The sequence below is a fragment of the Oryzias latipes genome, chromosome 23, assembly GCF_053564925.1.
Source record: "Oryzias latipes strain Hd-rR chromosome 23, Olatipes_Hd-rR_3.1".
NCBI lineage: Eukaryota > Metazoa > Chordata > Actinopteri > Beloniformes > Adrianichthyidae > Oryzias > Oryzias latipes.
The window spans coordinates 16,220,247-16,242,354 of NC_136259.1; the positions used below are offsets into that span (position 1 = coordinate 16,220,247).

General features: G+C 39.7%; 1 protein-coding gene across 2 annotated transcripts; it reads left to right on the forward strand.

The window, feature by feature from the left end:
- The first annotated feature begins 331 nt into the window (after nt 1-331).
- On the forward strand, nt 332-21,510 carry rassf8b (Ras association domain family member 8b). Of its 2 annotated transcripts, XM_011491077.4 has the most exons (9): nt 332-742; nt 12,298-12,461; nt 14,999-15,349; nt 15,443-15,648; nt 15,747-15,950; nt 16,447-16,521; nt 16,801-16,923; nt 17,557-17,683; nt 18,463-21,510. In XM_011491077.4, exons 2-9 carry the CDS (start codon nt 12,350-12,352, stop codon nt 18,576-18,578), a joined length of 1,314 nt encoding a protein of 437 aa, XP_011489379.1. In that variant the 5' UTR covers nt 332-742; nt 12,298-12,349; the 3' UTR covers nt 18,579-21,510. The 2 variants fall into 2 exon arrangements, with proteins under 2 accessions (XP_011489379.1, XP_020569705.1); XM_020714046.3 differs by lacking the exon at nt 16,447-16,521.
- Nucleotides 21,511-22,108: the final 598 nt, after the last annotated feature.

A 22,108-nucleotide genomic window follows, 5' to 3' on the forward strand; every position in this document is an offset into this window, starting at 1 on the left:
CTTCAATTATTAATAGCATATTTTAGATAACAATAATTGCTTCACTTCGTGAGCTTATAATGCTTTTGTAGAGGTGTGCACCCCTGCTGATGACCAATTTCATATTAATAATTATCAATTCAGGAACTTAATTAGTTGCTCCTAGCTAATGTAAATCCAATTATCCCTGGGATTATGTTTTGTAGTGTACCCCAACAGAATTTCAGACATGATTAGACTTTGGTGTGTTGTTGCTGCTCTCTACCCATCAGGCAGTGCAGACAGCAGTGCTGTTGTCTGTAAATGGGAGCACGTGTGAGAACACATGTCCTGGCGCGCTGCGCACAAAAACACTCCAACATCTGAGTGGATGTCGCTCCATGCGCGTAGCCAGTGCGTTGCAGCTTTAAGTAGTCCATCATGCCTTGCGGTGTCCCACTTCAGTTTCGAGGTAATTCACAAACTAAGGTCCCCGACGCGGCTGAGCAGAGCGGCACATGTGTGTTCTCCCTCCTCCCTGATTGATTCCTCGTTGTCCGAGGACGCGCCTCTATCTGTCGTGTTTACATCGCGGAGGCGGGCATGCGCGCTCGCCTCTGCGTCTGCGGGGTCGGCACGGACTAAACCGGGGATCTCTTGCGTCTGACACGCCGCAGGGAGGGAGCGCTGACTTTTTACTCGAGCCGAGCGAGGCACAGAGAAGCGAGTGGGCATCAAGAGTTGTGGTGCAACGACATACTGAGGGGTGCTGCTGAAACAAGAGGTGAGTGGCTGAGATCCACGCAGCGCAACTTGAATGCGTCAAACTGGCTGTTTCCAAGCATTTGTTCTTGTGAAATGTTATAAAATGACGTTACCCGTAGTTGTTTTGTGTGTGTATATATATATGACTGTAAACAGCTGTTTTGGCCAATCAGCTGTTGCATAACTTTGGCAGATTTACGCACAAGCTTCAGATCCTTCATTCCAAAGAACATTTGCCTCCAAAAATACGAGCCGTTTTGTCCATATTTGACACACCAGTGTCCAACAACCGCACCTTGCGTTCTGGACAGGACATACCAGATCCATGAGGCAGCAGGAAGTGTGTTCAGGGCCAGTGAGTCTGAGTGAGTGGTCAGTGTGCCTCTCCTAATAGAGTTGGGCTCTAAGCGCGCACTCAGCAGTGGCTTTAATCAAGAGCTGAATCATGGAGCTTTAGAGGGGAAAAAATCCCTGCAGCTAAAGTCTGAAAGACGAAATGCAACCTTATTCAAAGGCAATGCATGCTTTTCTATACAATCATGGCACAAAAATAGGCTACATTTGTTCTGACGGGAGAGCATCTTTATCCACAATGAACCGCTCCAGCTGACCTACATGTATGCAGACGTCTTTCTAAAGTCCACTTTTGACCTAAAACTGCGACCCTTTTAAGGTGTTTTAACTAGGAATGTGATTATCTGTCAATCATCTTGTTCTAGAAATGTGTAGTTTATTCGTTTGTGCCTTTTCTGCTCCATTAAATGTCTCGAAACAATTGCTTTTAAACTTTATTGAACCAAGGCACACTTTGTCTGTGATTAAGAAAAATCACAATCAACTAATAATGTAAAAGCAGCTCAGTTGTCTGTGTTGACAATATACAGTCATTCTCATTACTGTTTCAAATGAGAAACCCCCAAAAAAGTTGTTTATCATCTTTCATTTTTCTTGGAAACCTGGACCTATTTGGATGAACACAAAGCTGATATCCTGGCAATGCTACATTTATTTTTAAATGTTGTACACTAGTGTGCCACGGCACGCTGGTTGAAGAACTCTGCTCTAAACAAGCTCATAACCCAAACATATCACATTGTTTTTCCAAAGCAACAAACTTTAGTACAAACAGAAGTTGACCACTTCTTGAATGACTAAGGTGGACAGAAAAGTAAAAATGTCAAATCTTTTGTTTTTATATTACAAATCTGTTGGAAAAACTGGCTTTAGAGCTTTCTATTCCACTTCTGACACCATCATTTTCTGTAGACGGACCAGGCTTCAGCTGTGGGAAAACCTCTAACAGACTTATCAGAGTAAATCCACCTCAGGTTTAAATTTCAGCAGACAACCCCACCTACAACCATGTGGTCAGCTAAGCTTCAGGTCTTACAGTCTTCACCAAATCTGATTAGCTCTTTTCTACTTTTTAAGCCTGCATCTGTTTTAAATGGCTCTGTAGCCATGAAGTTTTCAACAACTTGAGGAAAAATTAGTCGTTTTGCACATGGAGAGCCCAATTCAATAGAATACATGACTGAAAGTTTGTAAATGAAAAGCTTTCCCGTCTTATTACTTCCCGAAACTGTTTAGCCAGGCGTTTTAGAAAGCACCAGTCGCTTCATTGTCTCCTGCTGGTAGAAAAATGTGGACGCAGGGCTTCAAAGTGGCTCCAAGCTGCATCTCAGATTTAAACATGAAGCAATTTTAAAATTAAGACAGCCAGTGTGATCCGTTAAAATTAAGCAGCTGCAGCACATATGAGTGATATTGACGTGGCAGGAATGTCTGGAATACCACTCTGTAATGAAAGGGCTCCATGCCAACTCCAAAGCACAAAGTCATGAGTGTAATACTGCATAAGTGAGGCCCTACTGAGTCTCCAGGACACTCCATCAAGAAAAGTGACATCTTGTCTGGAGACAAGGGTCGAAATCTAATTTGATTTGCTTCTTGTCTTTGAAATACCTGCTGACAACAGCGTTTCCTGTTGCTATTTCAGCCCCCACCTATAGCGCAGCGGGCCTCCAGAGATGTCCGCCAGTTTGCAGTATCTTGACAAAAATGTGAGAGATTGGCCTTGGGTTTTTTTGTGTAGGCAGCCCCTGAGGATTAAGCCTCCCAACTTCACTAAGCCATTGACTTTTCTTCTGGCCTCTCCACTAGATAACTGCACTGCTGCTGGAGGTGTCATTACTTATGTATTTTTTACACAAAAAATGGTCAGTCTTGTCCAAGTTTAAGGATAATTAACAAAAATATTACCTGTAAAATAATTAATAATTTGTATTATCCACAAACCATACTCTCCATACTCCGAGTGTCTTTCACAGATTTGTATAAAAGCTAAGCTGCTTAAAGGCCCCACTCTTATGAAAATGGTGTTTTTAACAAGTTCTTGTGTTATTTTTCTGATGATGGAGGACATATTAAGAAAATTAAGGCTTCAAATTGCATTTCTGAGTATTTCTTTATTGAAATTGTTGTGAATCAGGAGCAGACAAAAAATTACGTTTGAAAAAGAGCTTACCGACCCTCCATTGCAATGCACCTACTGCAGACAAATAGATCTGTTTTCGTTTTCCTTGTCCGAGCTGGAATCTGCCTCAAAACTGTATAGCTGTAAGGCTCCAATATTGTTTTTTTTTTTGCATTAGTCATGTCAGGTTTGGGGTATGAGGGGCTGTTTTGGCTAGAAGAAGAGGGTGTAAATGGAGAGCTCTCATAATTGCTCCATGCCAGCAGTCCGACCCACAACTGAGAGGCGACTTTCTAATGAACTTCTGCCGCTCTGCAGAAACTATGTCCTAGAAAACGACACTCATAATCAACAATCATAAGACCACTGGGAAGCTTTTAAAATGGATCAAAAGATGATGGGAGTGGGTCTTTCAGGCCTAATGTGGATGTTTATTCATACTAAGATCTAAACTAAACATTCTTTCCAGTTCCTCCACCGCTGTGAGAAGCTTGCTTATGCTTACCTCAGAGTTTACAAGCAAACACTCGTGAGCAGAAAAAAAAATTAAGCTGAAATTGAGGCATTTCTTTGGACAGGAAGTTATTTGACGATACCATTTAAACATTGACTTCTAATGGAAACAATTTAGCTTCCAGGACCACTTCTGCTCCCCCTAAACATTAACAAGAAAATGTTACAATAATACACATTTTTAACAAAAAAATTATGGGTTTTAACCATATTTCCCTATTTTCTGGCTAGAACTTCATTAAGATATTTGCTGTATGCCCAGATTCTGAAATTTTCTCATATTTGTCCACAGATGTGAATGCAAGTTCACCTTAACCAGAGTTTGGAAGGATGTTTTTGAGCTTACAGTTGTGGAGGGATTGGGTTGATACTGATTGACAATAACAATGTTAATACAGAGGAAGTGTTTACCCTCTAGCCTGAGATCGATATCCCATTAAGAGGAGGGACATAATTATTCTGACATCTCTATCTCCAACATTTATTTTATATCCAAATCCAAAAACTATATGTAAGATAGTCATGGATAAACCTCAGCTCACTATTTTTAAAATGCACAGAGAGGAAGTGGCAGCAAAGCACGGGCTGCTCATTAATTGTTGCTGGTTGTTTGGTCCTTCCTCTCCACGCCGTGTCTTCCAATCAGTCCAGTCAGCTGTGTATAAAGGCTGGGACAAAGACTGGGCTCTGTTGCCATGGTGAGGGATTGTTTGCGTCCAGTCATCCTGGTAGCTGTGGGGGCTCATGCACACATTACGGCGTGCTCTTTTGTTTGTGCACCACTGGTTTAGAGAGACCCCCTCCTGCTGCCACAACCTGTTGAAAAACTGCACTGTGGCTGCATCGCTGTGTTAAACTGCTCACCACTTGAGAAAAGTCATCTCTACTTGTTATCAGTAATGCTTTTGCTTGGACATTAGTTTTTGTTTTTGCTTTGTAATGAATAAAAGCAAAAAAATAAGTAGTTGACTGTTAAATTTAGAGAATTAGAACATTAAGCGCTTATTTTAACCCAGACTTGTTAGAAGATAACAAGATTTTACTTCAGTTTTTTGTCTTCTTTTGTTTTAATTCCTTCATTGTGAGATTTTAAAGGAGCTTTAGAGTTGCATTGTATTCTTTCTCTCATCCATCTTGCGACTTACACTCCACGTTTAATGGAAGGAGTTGCTCTTCATCCCCTCCCTGACTCTGCCTTCCTCTGGCATCCTGAGAATGAAACTTCAGGGGAGGCCGACTGAAGTCACAACTAAGATTAGCTCAGTGGTTTATAGTCCAGACAGCCCAATATTCCTCGTGTCTGAAACTAAATGGCTGTGGCAAAAGCAGTCTGACATTAGGGATTGGCATGGATGGCAATAACTCTTCTATCCTGCAGAACTTTTCTTTTTCCTTTCTTCAAAATAATTGGTTGTGACATTTAATTTCTGTGCTTTCTACTTTTCCTTTTATTTCCTTGTTGCGGTAACTTAGATTGTGCACTTATAACACACTGTCCCCATGTTTAAAGAAAAGTGCATGAAAACAGAAGTAAAAGCAGAGCTTAAAGCCTCTTTAATAATTAGAAGATTTTTTTGTGTTTAGTGTTTATTCTCCCATCTCTTTCATAAAATGAAATAGATTTTTGGAATGTTTTAATTTATTCATGAAGTGTTTGGTTGGCAGCACACCTTAAACTGAGGAACAAGATCTTCCTACATTTACATTTATATACACAGTATTTGACAAAGTTTTTTAACAAGCTCATATTTTTGGTTTTTGAATTGGCCCTGGGTGCACAGTCTTAGATTTATTATTTTGTACTTGGGTATCAAAAAACATTTTTAAGCGTTAACATTTCCAGATGGCCTTTTTTTTTTAACCTCATTTGTCTTTAAAACACCAAATGAAAAAATAAACTTCAATTAAAATTATTAGGAATAAATAATAAGATAAGGTAAAATTCAGAAAATAAAAACACTAGCGGGAGAAGGATTTATTGTAATAAATAAAGTAATTTTGCGATAAAACAACAGTCATATGAACGTAAACAGTTTTAGAACTTAAAAATGAAAATTAATGTTTTTAACATGTTCTTGTGGCATTTTTCTGATGATTGATGAAATACCGGTTTCTTGAGAAAATTGAGATCAAAATTGCATTTTTAAGTATTTCTATTTTTCAAATTGTTGTGAATCAGGAGCAGACAAAATCTGCAACAGGGAGGGGAAGGGGGGTCGGGGTTGCTTCGCACCAACAGTCCCACCTACAACTCAGGTGAATTTCTAAATAACTACTGCCACTCTTCAGAAGCTTGTATTAGAAATCAGCAAGTTTTTAGATTTTGGCTAAAAATTGCATATATATATTATTAAAAGACCACTGGGAACACTTCTAAAGTACATCAAAAAATGATCAGGTTGGGTTTTTAAGAACAGAAGTTAACAGTGACAGTAGATATTGATGATGAGCTATTACTCTTAAATACGTCCTGTGAGGCAGATGTGCAAAACAGGTCCTTATGGCATAAAAAAATGTAACTGTAAAATGAAGGGAAAAGTAAACTCCCCCTTTGGTCCCTCAAGAGAGTGTTTATGTAAATCCCTTTGATTTTAAAAGTTGAATTTTTATTCTTTACAAACGTATTCTGATGTTACTATTGACTATTTTAAAAGGAATAGCTGTGCTTTAACCTCAGGTGGAAAAAAAAACTATTTTGCAATTTTCCAAAATTTCATAAAAGCTGTGAATCACAAGTATTGATATAAACAATATAAAGATAATTTAACTTGACATCTTTACTTGCGTGTACAAGAACAGTGTGTGTTTGTTTACTACACAACTCAATCCCCTGTGAATGCATCAGTAAGCGAAGTTGGAGTGTGAAGTGTTGAGTCTGGCACTTTATTAAACGGTGACTAATGCAGAAGGTGGCCTCTCTCCACAGCCTCTGAGTAACCGTGTGGACACAGCTCACCGAGCTGCTCTAAATATGGAAGTATACGTTTACAATAAAGCAGACCCCAAATTTAGAAAACGGCGTCACCGCCTTCTAATTTGTTTACACTCACCCGTATGACTTAGTTAGGGGGTGTGAGACTTTAATTTAGAGCAGAGAGGAAATCAAAGTGGAAATGGAATGGTGTAGTTGAGGGTAGCAATATCGATGGCTGTAAAGAGCGTGCAGGTAAGGTGACTGAGGCAAGGTAATAGTCTCCATAGCGACAGGAGGGCTGCAACTTACCAGCAGGGTGGAGAAAATCGAAGCTCATTTCCTGCAGGAAGTAGACTTCGGTGGTGGTTTTGTTGGAAAAGTTGGGTAAAAAATTCAGTTTGAGACCTAATGTTTGCAGGTCTGACTCTCTATAAGCCAGTCCTTGTACTTACAAAAATGGCTTACTTTAAAGCTCAGCCACTGAGAGCTTCTGAATTATCCAGACACTTTTACGGTTCTGGATCAAAGCAGTGGAGCCCACAGGCCGCCTCACCAAAGATCTGAACATCTGCTCTTGCACAGCTGCCTGCCTTTATGCCGTGAAATGCAGCTTCTGATAAAAGCAAACAGCTATTACCATATGTCAGCCTGTGAGGAAGATGTTTCACTGTAGTATGAGACCTAAAGGAAAGGGTAGAAATGTAAAAATCTCAGAAGTATGGCATATTTACATATTTATGTTTACAAATTTGCAGATAAAATCCAATTAGATTTTGACTTTATGAAAAACATATGCATAAAAATATTAAATATTTTGTAATGCTGGAACATCCACATAAAAGATCTGAGAGTTTGTGGAGAAAAAAAAAGTATTTCAAATTCCTAGAGGGAAGCAAAAGAAGAGGCCTTTTTGTCAGACATTTGCATCCAGAGACATTTGAAGCCATCGCTTGAACTTTTATTTATGAGCTACATTTACAAAACATGCTTTATTTTTCTGCAGAAAATTTAATCTGCTCATTTTTTTTGTTTCAAATAAATGAAATATAATTTAACCATATTTCTGTGAATGTTAAGAATCGAAGACTAGCAGTGGCTAGAAGAAGTCTCATAATGTGTTTGAAGCTTTTCTCCTAATTGGTTCAATTAAAGGGCGAAGCTTCATATGATCCAATATATAATATAGTGGTAAAAAATACATTCAAACCATTTCAAAGGAGTTTGATTATTTCCTAAACCGAACTAAATCTAGTTTTATATATAATATTAATGAAAGGTTTTTTAATCTGTATTCATTTACATAGTAGCTGGTCTGCGGCGCCTTCCGTCCGTGAAACCAGGGTTCGAATCCGGGCTGCTCCCTATTCCCTTCTCTGCTTCTGTGCCGGCCCCGAGCCCGGATAAATTGAGAGGGTTGCGTCAGGAAGGGCATCCGGCGTAAAACATTGCCAAGTTAACCCTGCGACTCCTCCTCGAAGGAGAGGTTGTTTCGCTGTGGCAACCCCTGATGGGAAAAGCCGAAAGAGACAGAAGATTTATTTACATAGTACTCTTTTAAGTTTTAAAATCTAAGACTGAATCAGAATTCTTTCCCTACCCCTACATTTAGCCTTCCAAACAGAGAGTTCTGGAAAAATAGTGTTTTCTAATTTGGACGACCCTTACCCCTCAATGACGTCATGAATAGTGAGCTACGTTTGTGCGTAACATCAATTTTATCATTTTAAAATGCCATTACTTACATTAAATTTAAACTTTTGTGCCTTAGACCACACCCACGTCAAGAAATGCGTTTGTCCCCTGCGGCACAGCGCGACGAGGATCACCCTTGTGGTGGAGGGATACACAGTCAAAAGTCACTACTTTCAAAAAACTATTTCGGACACCTTACCCCTCCAAATGTCCCCTACAATTGGAGGGGTAAGGAGACGAATTCAGATTTGATAATAAAATGTTTGGAAGAAAATATAGAAATAATATAATGTGAGTGAAGGTCCTTAAAAGGCCTAAAGCAGTGTTTTTGGAAACGCATAATTCCAAAGTGGTTAAAATAGAACTGTTTACACTTTTTTTTAAGAGTGCCCTTATAGGCAAAAAGTAGTACACTTGGAGTGTAGTTTATTAAGTATACTTGAGTATTAGTGTCAATATAGAAAATATGTTTAGTGTAGGAAGTATACTAACTAAAGACTTCAGATTAAATTGAAACATTTAAAGTTTACAACATATCATAGATAAAATATAAAGAAGTAACTAACAATTTACTGCCTCAGTTTTAGTATTGACCAGGGGTGGGCAAACTACAGCCATATGTGGCTTATTGAACTATTTCATCTGGCCCACCAAACTGGAATAAATTATATTGATTATCTTTATTCATGATTTATTTCCCTGTGTCTCCCCATGAATGGTGCACTATAGATATATTGACCTTTATTCTGCACTAGGTATTCTGCATTCATGCAATGTCTGAAGATTTGTTGTTGCGTTCACGTCAGACCGTCATTTTTCCCATCATTCCAACACTCCATGAATGCAGCATTTCTCTAATTTGTGTTTTTCCCTGATGGACGCCAAGCCCTTGGTGCAATTGGCACTAAAATAAGAGCAAAATCCACAGTTTAAAAAACAACTCTAAAATGTTCTGTTTAAAGTGTGTGTATATATACATTTTCAATCAAAATGAAAAGTTATTTTTGTCAAAATTTCATGTTTTTTATTTCTCTTATAAGGCTGATCCGGCCCTTCTGTCCAATTTTAAAACCTTTTGTCGCCCACAAATCAAAAAAATTTGCCCACCCCTGGTATTTACTAAGGATAATTGTAAGGTACACTTAAATGGACTACTTTCTTCTAAGGGTTACTTGGGTTCCATCTCCATCACTTTCATGCATTACTCAATGACACCTCAGTTAGATGTTACATCCAACTGTTAAAGCTCATTTATGGGGAGAAAATGTCATTAAAGAATCTACAAAAAGCCCAAAAACTTTCACTTGAGGATCACCAATGTTTTAGGTGTAAATGTACTATTGATAACCAAGGCTATTGTATACAGGTGCTGTCTGAGAGAAGTCAGTAACTGCACGGTACAGCCTCTTCTGGCTTTATACTGATCTACGGTACATATTTATTTTTATTGAATACTCAGTAGTGAGTGTAGTGTCTCACTGTTAACAGCCTCGTTTGAAGGACTTTCAGTTGCTGTGGCTCATTGAGGATTTTTATAGCAGATTGCATCACAGGGGAGTGAGTGAGCTCAACTTAAATTCGCCTGCATTGTCGTCATAGAGTCGTAAGCGCTTAAAAAAGATTTGACGCACCATCGTGAAAATTCTATCGTTTTCTCCTCATATCCGCTTCCTTACAGATGAATTACAAGACGCCTCTTGACCCAAATTCTTTTGGGCCACCTGATTTGTTTTGTTCATTCGTCTGTCCCACCTCGGACGGCAGCCGCTTGAGCAGCTTTTGCACTAATTGCAGTGTTAGCAGTTTGATCTCCCAGCTCCCCCACTTGCCAAACATTCTTGGTAAAGCCAATGAACCAGGAGTGGCTTCCGTATGGCAAAGCGAGTGCGATGCATGGCGGCTCCATCAGTACCGATGTGTGTGCTGGTGGATGTACAAGTAAAGGGCTTTAGGCTGCTAATATTCCAAGCTCCCATCATGGAAATGATCCGATTTATTGGTTTGTAACAAACTTCCCATCGAGTGCAGGTCATATTCTACCAGATGCCTTGAGTTCAGATGACTGTGCACTCTCAGCAGGAATAAACCTAGAGGGGCAGAAGCAGTTAAACATGAAGAAGGATGGGAGTCCCACTCCAGCTGTGGCAAAGATTGAAGGTGTTTAAATTCCATATCAAGCAGCATAAAAGTGAAGGATCAGAGTTAAACTGATGGAGCATCCAGAAGAAAGGGAGCACAGCAGGGTTAGCAGACTGAGCATCACGCAGCTGCTCCTTCACTGCTCCGCTGCTCTGGCTGCTTTTGAGACGTTGCCAGGTTCATAATGACTGCCTCACTGCTGAGGTGCTTGTGTCAGCGCTTTGAAAATGGCTCTCATTCTGCGTGCACGTACTCGCTAAACTCCAGAAAATGAAAAATATATTAGAAGAGTTCCATTAGGCGGTCACGACTGCCGCAGCGCGAGGTTGCTCTTGCAGCGATTTGTCAGCGGCATTACACGACACTGTTTCTAGAAAACAAGTGTAGGCATCAAGCTGTAGCTTTTTTCCCCCCATCTGTGCTACAGCACAGAGCTGCATTGATGCATGACTTAAAAACCATTCCAGAAACAGGGCAGGAATTGTTATGTGGCTTCTACCTACCTCACACTATCACTGAAATTAAATACAAAGTTAACACAACTGAATCTATGGGAGGAAAAATTATTGGGTCCTCAACTCTGTTGTTAGGGGTTAAACTGCTTACAGTTAAACCTGATCAACTTGAATATCCATCCATCTATCTTCAAAACCTGCTGAATCACTTTCGGGGTCACAGGATTGCTGGTAACCCAGCTACTGTTGGGTGAAAGCGGGTCACACCCTGAACAAGGCTGCATACTCACTTTCACTTCTATGGTCAATTTAGAGGTGCCAATAAACCTGTGAAGCATATTATTTGACTGTGGGAGTAAACCAACGTTTCTGGAGAAAACTCACGCATGCACAAGAAGGACGTACAAATTCCAAACAGAAAGGTGCCAGCCGGGATTCAAACCAGGGCCTTTTCAGTGTGAGACGATAGCGCTGCGCCACCATGCAGCCCTAGTCTGAATATTGTCCTTATAAACGTAGGACAGAAATAATCCTCCTCCTATAACAAATGCTCCAATTTATTTTCTGCCAGAGTTGCTTTGGCCTCACCAAAGAGACGGATGCTGTCTGGGACCTATTGGTTTGTTTCGTGCCAAACTAAAGCCAGTCTTTTGGAACTGACAACAATCTTTTGTCAATCAAAATCACATTTTTGCATCAATTAAAATTTATAAGTACTTAAAAATTTATAAGAACTGGACACAATGGACAACTTTTTTAAATCAGGTTTTATGTTTATTTCTGTTGCAAAGCTGAACTTGAATGAAGAAATGAGTATTTCTGCATCAGGTCTCTCAGTTTGTTTGTTTTTTACAAAAAGATTCTCCAGCTGTTCTTATTTGGAAACATGGTTCAATCGAAAGAAAGGCTTGTCCTTCAGTCTAAACCAGGACATGGACAAAGGTCTACATGGCTTTTTGGCTATGGCCAAATCGCAGCTTTAGTTGCAAGCAAAAATTTAATTGGAGTTCTTGCCTTCTACCTATTTTGGCAGTGTAGAACGTCACCAAAAATGTAGCTTTTCTCCAAAATTGGGATACTTTGGACAAACAAACCTGAAAGTTGCTCAAATTGTAATTAAGCAAAGGTATTCAGTTGACGGTTGAAGATTGGATACCAGTCAATCAGAATGGAGCATCCAGTTCAGTAAAAACTCACCTACAGCTGTTCTGATATTTACATCGGAGTCTAGACTGCTTTTGAATGTAGGGTATGTGTATTTTTTTTGTTAAATTGGGTATAATATGCTGGATTAGATGAGATTTATTTTATGCAATCAACTACCCTGACTCCAAACTAAGAGTCAAAGGGCTGTTGTCTGGACTCATTATTGTTTTTGCCTCAAGGATGGAAAGCTGTGGCTCCCCCTTGTGGTGTGGAGGAGTGAGGGGCCTCTGAATGAAGGCCATGGAGCTGAAAGTGTGGGTGGACGGAGTGCAGCGCATCGTGTGCGGAGTCACAGAGTTCACCACATGCCAGGAAGTTGTCATCGCTTTGGCACAAGCCATTGGTAAGTTCACAAACACTCCCACATTGACGGGATATGAGAATTGGACTGAGCGAGTGTGATGTCACCCATAGAAAATGCCTTTAACGACATGAAATCAATTAAGTTGTTATTTTTTCATGATGTGGACACCGCCATGTTGGGACCAGATCTCGTCAGTAAGCAGTGACTGGTCCGAGTCATTCTGAGTCATCATTTCTACACCAAACCACTCTCACCAATCAGGAGTAAGCTTGTTAGAAGTCCACAACTGGATGTCCAAAAATAATAGCAGAGCAAGAATGGCGATTCTGAAAAAAAGAATGAGCAATAGCTGTTTGTTTCTCAATGGACGTGTCTTCTATGGAATTTTGGCTTTTGGGGCCAGTGGGTACTTCCTGTTTGGAACGTGAGGGGGGCGGAGTCACTCAGTCCAGTTTTGTTATACAGTCAAAGCACTCACACAATGATCCTTGGCAAAAAATGTATTTTCACATTTGGCAGATGTCAACAAAGTGTTGTGACAGAACTCAAGAGATACATGTCTGCCTTATAGTTTTGCGAGCAGGGTGCACGACGATTTTTTACCACAGACCAAATGAGAATGAGTCATACTGCAGCCCTTTGGTTAATTGACATACGCTGTGCAGTTGGAGTTCCTACTGTGCCTCTGTTAAATGTGCGATGTGCCTTCTCGAATCTGACTGTGGTTTGTTCAGATTGAAACGTGTCCTATAAAGACGGAGAGATTTATCGCTTGCGTTTTCTCGAGCTCAGAGTTAAAAGGTGTCTGTCAGAGTGACAGCTTAGTGAGAATTAAGGCGTTCACTGTCCTTTGTGTCCGCTGTGCCTTTTGTTCAGTCCGGGGGCACTTTGATGTAAATGGCTACAGTGATGAATGTGCCTCTTTTTGCAAGGATCCTTACGGAGCGAGATGGGTGGAGGTTAAAAAAGCTGTCTTGCTCTTATCTGTATGTGTACAGGCTGGAATGTAGGAGTACACAGACACACACAAAAAAGCGGGAACCATTGAATCTTTGGTCAACACAATCGCTGCTTGTTGAGTTGAATTTTCCCACCATAAAACTCTTTCACCCAAAACACTGGTGGAGCTTTCTGAGTCTGCAGGCGTTGTACAAGCATGGGAGCACTGCAAAAAGGACCTATTGAATTAATTTAGTTCTTTTGATAGGGGGAAAATCTACCCTTTATTGCTCAGTATTGTCACGCTTTGCCGAAAATTACATCTTTTTGTCAGAGTTCTGTTTTTTTCCTCGGTGGTTTAATTGTTGATTCTCCACATAATTAAGTTTTTGTTGAGAGGCAAAATTATGCTACATCATCCATCTTTATTAATAAGATAATTAAAAAAGAAATGGTGCAAAACTTTTGGATTTTCTTGAAATCATACAAGGAATAAGAAAAGTGTAAAAAAATATACATTTATGGTAAATTCAAGCTGCAAATGTTTTCTCATCAATTTCACATTTTTGTCTAAAATCCTTACCAAAAATATTTAGGAATTCTAAAGATTTAAAAAAAATTAGATATTAATATAAGTCTGGACTCGTCTGTACATTTCATTTCATTGGTTCAATTTGTTAGTAGAATTTTTATGGGGCCAAATAAAAAAACAGATTGTAAAGTAGAAAAACAGACATTGTAAATTTGATTAAAAATAATTTAAAAAAAATTAATTTTAAAGGAGACACTGTAAACCTGAAAAAAAAATAGAAAATGTAAAAATTAAATATGTACATTTGAAGAAAAATCTTAAACTAAAAAGAAATCTTAAACTAAAAAGAAATCTTAAAATTTGAGGCAAAGTTGTAAATTTAAAGTTTGAATTAAAAAAACTATAAACCTAAAACTGTTACCAATTGAGATAAGTTTATTTGTAATAGCTGCTGTTTCATATTTTCCCTTTTTCTTTCTCTCCTTCCTTGCTACAGTGTTTACTTTCTATTTAAAACTGTTGACATTTATTTTTACAATATCTTTTTTTCAAATTCCCCTTAAGCTGATCCTGATTTGACTCCATAGAATTTCCAGTTTTTAGGTAAAAAAAAAAATCTGTAATCAATTTTACATTGTCATGCAATAATCTAAGATTTTTTTTCAAAGAGCTTGAGGCTGCTGAAAAACTATTTTGAGCATCTGTAATGTTTTACATCATCAAAGTAGGTGGCCCTGTTCCACCCCACGCCTCTCTGCAGCTGACCTTACGGGCGCTAGAATAAAAAGACTTGAAGTTTTTTAGTAGGATTAAAGAAATAAATTGTCTTTGGTCCAAAGAGAACAGAGATGTGAAGAACTGAGACATTCAGATTTTTTCAGCTGCTGACTGTACCGGTGTAGTATCATGATGTGGGCCTAAAAGGCTGGTGTTGAAATGGATTCTGTTAAAGTATTTCTTTTTAGCTTATTTTTGCAAAAAAAAATCAGATCTGGACCTCTTTGGCGAGAAAGCAATAGGGTTTGTTTCTTGGTTAATTTGCTGCATTAAGGGGGCTTTGCAATAGTTTTTTTTTCACTGAATAAGCAATTTTCCTTTGTCCTAGGACGCACTGGCAGATACACTCTGATTGAGAAATGGCGAGAAACAGAGCGACATTTGGCTCCCCATGAAAACCCCGTGGTGTCCCTCAATAAGTGGGGTCAGTATGCCAGCGACGTGCAGCTCATCCTGCAGCGGACCGGCCCGTCTGTCAGCGAGCGGCCGACCTCTGACGGGCTGGCTTCCGTCCCAGAGCGAGGACTCTACCGCCAGAGCCTCCCGCCTCTGGCCAAACTGCGACCGTCAGGGGCCGATCGCTCTCTCAAACGAAGGGAGCCCAAGCGCAAGTCTCTGACCTTCACCGGGGGTGCCAGGGGTCTGCGGGATATTTTTGGCAAAAGCAAAGATTGTGAAGGTAGGTTTCTTTTGTATGCAGCATACCCTCTCCATTGCTTGAATTCTTTTTTTTCCTTCCAATCTCACATTGACTCCTAACCTCCACTTGCAGCCAAACAGCCCCAGCAGCGCGGTGTGAGCTTGAGCCTGAGCAGACTAGGAGGAGGCGGGGCAGCATCTGTACCTGGGAGTCCAGCCAGAGAGCTGGGTCGCCTGGTGCAACTGCAGAGAGACAAACTCAGGGCCCTGGAGAGCCGCCTGCTGGGCTGTGAGGACGAGATCCGAGACTGGGAGGACGCCGGCGGCGAGGCCACTGACGTGAGTGAACCCACAGCTGAGGCTCGGGGAATTTTTGTTTCTTAGGAAAAAAATGATTCATTAAATCTAACCTCCACCAATAATTGTTCACTCTGCAGGAAGGAAACTCTGAGGATGAGCTGCTGCTTTTAGAGCAGCAGGTGAGGAGGAACGAAGCTGAAGCTGAGGAGGAGGAATTCTGGCTGAACGAGCTGCAGATCGAGCAGGAAAATGAGCGTCAGCTGCGGCTGCAGCTAGCAGAGCTGCAGAGCCGAGTGCGTGACTGCGAGGCCAAGCTTTCAGAGTACTTAGCACGCATTCAGGTGAGCCTTCCAGCACAGAAAAAAACTCCTTATTCCTTAAAGTCTCATTCTGGTCATTTTTTGATGTCATGTAAAAGCGTTCCCAGTGTCTTTTAATCATGATTATGACATTTTTAGCCAAAATCCCAGAAAACTGTCATTTTTTTAGGACATAGTTTCTGCAGAGCAGCAGGAGATTGTTAGAAATTCACCTCTGAAATGTGAGCGGGACTGTTGGCTAATTGTAAGCCCGGCCCCAGTTCCCATCATCCATCTGTTTACACGCTCTCCCGCTAGCTTACAGCCCCTCACACCCCCAACCTAACATTAGCGGTGCAACAAAAATGGTGAGCAATATTGGAGCTATCCAGTTTTGAGCCAGAGGCCAGCTCGTAGACAAATACGAATCTATTAAAACACCAAAAACCCCATTTTCATTGTCCCCCTTAATGTTGAATTTTAGTTAAACAGGCACAGATTTCCATGCCAGGTTTGCAATAATTGTTGCATTGTTTAGAACATGGAAACAAACTTGGAGCAGGAGAGGCTGCAGCAGGAGGCTGAGCTTAACCAGAAGGTCAAGAAGGAGGAGGTAAAGCTTAATTTATCTTCTTTTTCTAAACTCACACTCAGCCTGGAATGTGTTATCTGGAAATGTTGAGGATCCAAAGCCAAAACGAAGTAGTATTTAAAGCTCGAACATCTTTCAGAAGTTCTGAAATCGGGCAAACAAATTTGTTATTCTTTGAAAAAAAGTGTCAATCTGAAAAAATAAACTTACTAGGAAGAGTTTAACTGTTCCATTTCATTATTTTTTGGGGAGTAGCTCTCATTTTGACTTTGTAAAAGGCCTCTTTTCCCTGGATTTCAGGTGCAAGCCCAGCTGGGGAAAGTTAAAGCGGAGTTGGAAATCCAAAGCCAACAAACGTCCCGGCTGGAGAGCAGCTGCATGGCGTTGGAGCGCTCACTCTGCCAGTCAGGCAAGAGATTACAGGTCAGCTCCCAGTCTGCCCTTCAGTGTTTTAAAGCTATTTCTGACACGGAGGCCTCAGAGTTGTCAGGACCTTAAAACCCCTCCCTGACATTTGGCTGGAAACACCGTGCTTGACACTTGGCGAGTAGAAGTTTCGGAGAATATTTGAGGAATTTATATTAGGGAATCGGAGGACTGTGGTGCTGCGACGTGTGCAAAAAGTCGTGCAGCTGGAACCACAGAAATCTAAGCTTCTTAAGTTGTGGGCAGCAAAGCACAGATTTAATTCCAGCTTGCAGGGATGTGGAGGGAATTTCTGCCTTCCTGCTTCCGAGTATGAAATTCAGGGTGGTTGGGGAGGCATGAGGCAATAAGACGGGGGAAGGGAGCGTTATAGCATTTTTTTTTGTCTAATTAGAGTTTCAATTCTTTACTTCAAAGTTGCGTAATCAGCCTAAAGCCTCCATTCTTTATCTGTCTCAACCACTTCTGATCTTCGGATTGAACTGAACTAATTTTAAAAAACGTCCAATGAAGTTGCTCCACTAAATGCAACAGAGTTGCTGAAAAGTTCACGAGTGCAATGGTCAATTCCCAGCTAGCCGGCTGGGGCGCAGGTCTCATTTAGCTTTCATGGTGTATTTTCCACCACAGGAAAGGGAGCAGGAGCTGGAGCAGCTGACAAAAGAGCTTCGACAGGTCAACCTGCAGCAGTTCATTCAGCAGACTGGCACCAAGGTCACCGTGCTGCCCGCTCAGCCCACAGGAGAGAACGCCGCAGGTACACTCGGTTTGGTCCGCAGATTCACACTGACGCAACTGATTGTTTAACATTGCCTCTGGCAGTACCTCACTTACGCTGCTGCAATTTCCCATATTCCCAATATTGTTTTATTTGTACAAAGTGCCACCTTGTGGCCACTCCTGGATCAAATTAGACGAGAGGTAGTTAATGAAACTTCACAGGGCCAATATTTGGGATTTGTTGAAGTGATTTGCACTTCAGGGCTACAGTACAAATCATATATAGCATCAATGAACTTAAGAAATCTCAAAGAAATGGTGTAAACACGCTAACTATAATGGCTTAAGCAAGATATTGAACACAAAAGGGAATATAAACCTTTTTTAGGATATAAACACAATTGCAACAACAATTTACTCCCAAAACAGCTCGAATAGTTACTTGACAGAGAGCATGAAAGAAATGGAAACCTGTGCAGATATCTTTTTTTTCTTTTCAGTCTGCAAATCTGCACTTGTATTGAAGCACGCCAACAAGCCTCAGGGCTCAATTGGCGACAGAGTGGGTGTCGTTGGTAAATTACGATGCAGGATAATAAAATATGATCCAAGAAAAAAATCGTGGTTATTTCCGCAAATGGAATGAGAGCTGTTGGTGGGAAAAAAATTCTCTGCCATTACATTATGACAGTGTGGTTAGCCAAATATGCAGCTACTGCACATGTAAGCACGCTATTCAGAGAAGAACTTTGCATCTTAAGCTTGAAAAATTTCACTAGTAGTAGCTTATAAAACTTCTTTTATTTTTCTCTGCAGAGGGGGACTGCTGCTCTCTGAAGCGACTCGGTTCTTCCCGCCTCTTACCCAGTGACCTCCGTACTCTGCAGAGCATGGCCTCTTCCAGCCTTAACCCTGAAGGCATTTATGTTTGATCCTGAGCAGTCATGACTAAACAGCCGGACTAACTCTGTATCTCAAGTAAAATGACTCTGCGAACTATCACTGAGTTTTAGCGCCATATTGTGTCAACAGTCTGAAAACAGAAAAAGAAAATTTGGCAAGAAGATGCGCGTCTGTTTTGCCTCTTTTCCTGCACTGCCTCCATCTGACTGCTACTGGAGTTCAAACCGAAGTCAATATCCATTTGCATACTAATATTTTCCATTCTGTCTGAACTCTGAAGGAGAAAGTGGAGCTGTTGCATATTAAGTCTAAGTGACTACAAGCCAGCAGATCTGCTCTAGAGACACATGGAGGAGTGAGCTGCAAACAGAACTGATGCTGTACACGATGAGAGCATTTCAGGACTTTTTGAACCATGTTTTTAAAAAAAAATTGCATGAGCATGCACAGACACTAGTCTTGTTCCTTAAACCATAGCCATATCTATTTGCCTTATTCTGGTGGTTTATTCCCAGACTTTAGCAATGTTAATAGATCTCAAGGTAGCGTCTGAACACTATGCCCCATATAGATTGGTGTATATAATTAGCACCAATTTAGGTGTTTTCTGATCACAACTGATGTCAATTTAAATCATATTCCTTTAAAAAAAATAAAAGTTGAGACTTATGTATTGATTTAAGCTGAAAATAACCTTATTTGTTATGTTTGATGGTTCTATACAAAATAAATTAACAGATATTAGAGAAAATCTACTGTGCAAACAGAGTGATGTGAATGAATGAGTGAAGTATATCAGAGGCCTTTAATGTCTAAACTGTAAATCCACGTTCAAAAATGCAGTGTTACACTTTGGCCACTAGATGGCGACAAATACACGCATTCTACCCCAAAGGGGAGCTTCATGAAAGCCACTTACCTCCACTTGGCTCCATGAAAGAAGCCTGCACTCATGTACAAGGAGCAAATATGACTGTGTTTTATTGTGTAACAAAGCCTCAGCACTTTAGCTTTTAGTGTATAAAAGGTGCCACTTTTTTTTTGTCTGACCTGTTTTATCAAACTAAAGATATCTCATTAGAACCAAAGCTTGTGGAAGAAAACAAAAATATTGGATGAATGTCTTTTTCTTTAGAGTGTTCTGATTTTTAGTCAAAAAGTAAATGTTTTCTGGGTTTTTTATTTGTTTTCGGGTTTTTTTAAGGCGGCTTATGAGGTCACATAGGAGCGCTCTGTCACATGATGAAAATATTATTTTGGGAAATATGCAGGATGACAATAATTGATTCAAAATAAATGGAAATCTGCTTTAAAAATGAAGACAAATGTCATATTTTTCTAAACCAAAGACATTTACCTCTTGTAGTAAAATATTTCTCATAAAATAAAATTACTTTTGTGTCTAACAGTTATTTACATATAAGCCGGAATCTAAATCCACCCACTAAATTGAGACAAAATGTTTGCTTGGCGACGTTTTAAAGCCTGTAACTTTCTGCATCATCATTAAAAAATATCGGTGACTCATCCTGTCTTCGGAGTACACAAATGTTTTTATTTGAAGCTTCTCTGAACTTAAGCTGAACGACTTGAGTGAGTGGAGCATGTGAAGACAGATGGCTTTGCAGGAAACTTGTGAAAAGCAAGAAGCAACACGGGAACTTTAAATGTGTCTTCTGCAGACACTGCAGGGTTTCTCAACATTTTCTCTGGGTTGTATTGAAATGAGGCCATTCTTTCGTGTCAGAGCTGTTTTGCTTTTATTGCAGCCATGAATCTTCCATTCTCATTTACAATCTCAACGTTTTCCACACAATTCTTAGTACGATTAACAGAATTTGCACTCTATCAGTCAAGCTGAAAGTCCTGATGGTTAAGCTTCAATAGGAACTGGTGCTGGTGTGAGAAGATCCAACACATTTAGTGTACCATTTCCTGCTTTGCAGTACTGAGATAACTAAAAACCTTTGTAATTTATTTGGCAGATTTTCAGTGGAGTGGCTGTAAACTGTAAATGAAAACCATAGGTTATGTAAAATGGCACGCCTTATTTAGAATCAGTATATGTCAACGACACACCGATCCTTGGACAATCTGTAGACTATTTTCCAGTGTGTGCATGCCAATAATTTGTGCCTGGATTACTTTGATTAATGATCACCTTGGATTTATTAGTCTTTCTTTTTGGTCTTGATAATTTTCAAAATTCATTTTTAACTTTCAACTTCCAGTTTAACTTGGTAATTTCAAAGCCTTTCAATGTCATTTCGGCCAAGATAACAATAACAATTAAAACAACTTCATTGCTAGCTATATTTTTTTGTGCTCCCATTTTAAAGCAAGTGTCACCAATGATACTTTTTTTTTTTGTTGATAAAATAAAATCTACAAATGAAAAGATCGAGCCATTATGGAAACAGCCATCAGAAGATTCGGAAAGCTATTTGAGAAGCACTGCGGCTCAGGGACATTTCAAGTTGGTAAAAAGTAATTATGGATAAATGCTTTTCAGAATGACTTGAGCCCTTTGACAAGCTAAATCGAATGTTAGATCCCATGGGGGCTTCAGCGGTTTGACAAGTTGTAGCATTGGCTCCAAGAAACAAATACTAAACAAGGCTGAAGGGATCAAACCACACTGAAGGAGAAATGAGTTAAAAATGACTTAAATGAAGAATTCTCCTGAGGAAACACAAAGTTTGACCCAAGTTTTGGGATTTGTGGAGTGATTTTGTTCTTCATTGTTTACAGCTTAACTAAACATCGTTTTAATCCGATACTAAAAATGGCTTCTAATGTTGGTGATAAAATTTGTGACCTACAAAGTCATCAAATGTATTTCTTCAGGATAAAACATATCCAATTATGCTTTTTGTCTAAATGTACAAAATAAAATGTATAAATATGTGATTAAAAGTATTTAAAAAAAACAGGAAACAATAAAATACTTTTCATTCTGAATTCTGTGGGTTTTTCAATATCTAGAATATTTAGTCTTGTGTGTTGAGGGGCTGCAAGTCTGCACAAACAGTCCTTTTTGCTTAAAAAGCTTCCCCACTATGTGAAAAGACCCAGAAGTCTCCCAGCTGGAGCCATGATAAGAGCTGCTTGAATTCTTTTCCACACAAAGAAAATCACTTTTACTGCTTCTTTTCTTTATCTTCTCTTCGCATAGGAAACGCCGGTTTTGAAAGAAAGGAAATCATTTTGTCCCACGTTTGCCTGAGGCTGCAACAGGTCACATCGATGCTTGATTACTTGTGTTGAGCTGTACTAAATGTGAATGTTGGGAAGGAAAAAATGAGGACAGGAAGGGAAGAGTGAGGAGAAGTGAGTCTACTTTAGAGATTCTAAAACAAGCATCCATAAGGTTTAAAAAAAAATTACACCTGTTGTTAAACAAAGCAATTGACAGATGATGTAAATGTCACATACCCTTACTATGAGGTTCTTTGTACATTTTTCCAGATTTTATTAAAAGTCAAGGAAAAACATTAGAAAATATATACCAGTGTATATATAAAGAGGGAAAAAAAAACATTTATACCTTAGGTCACAT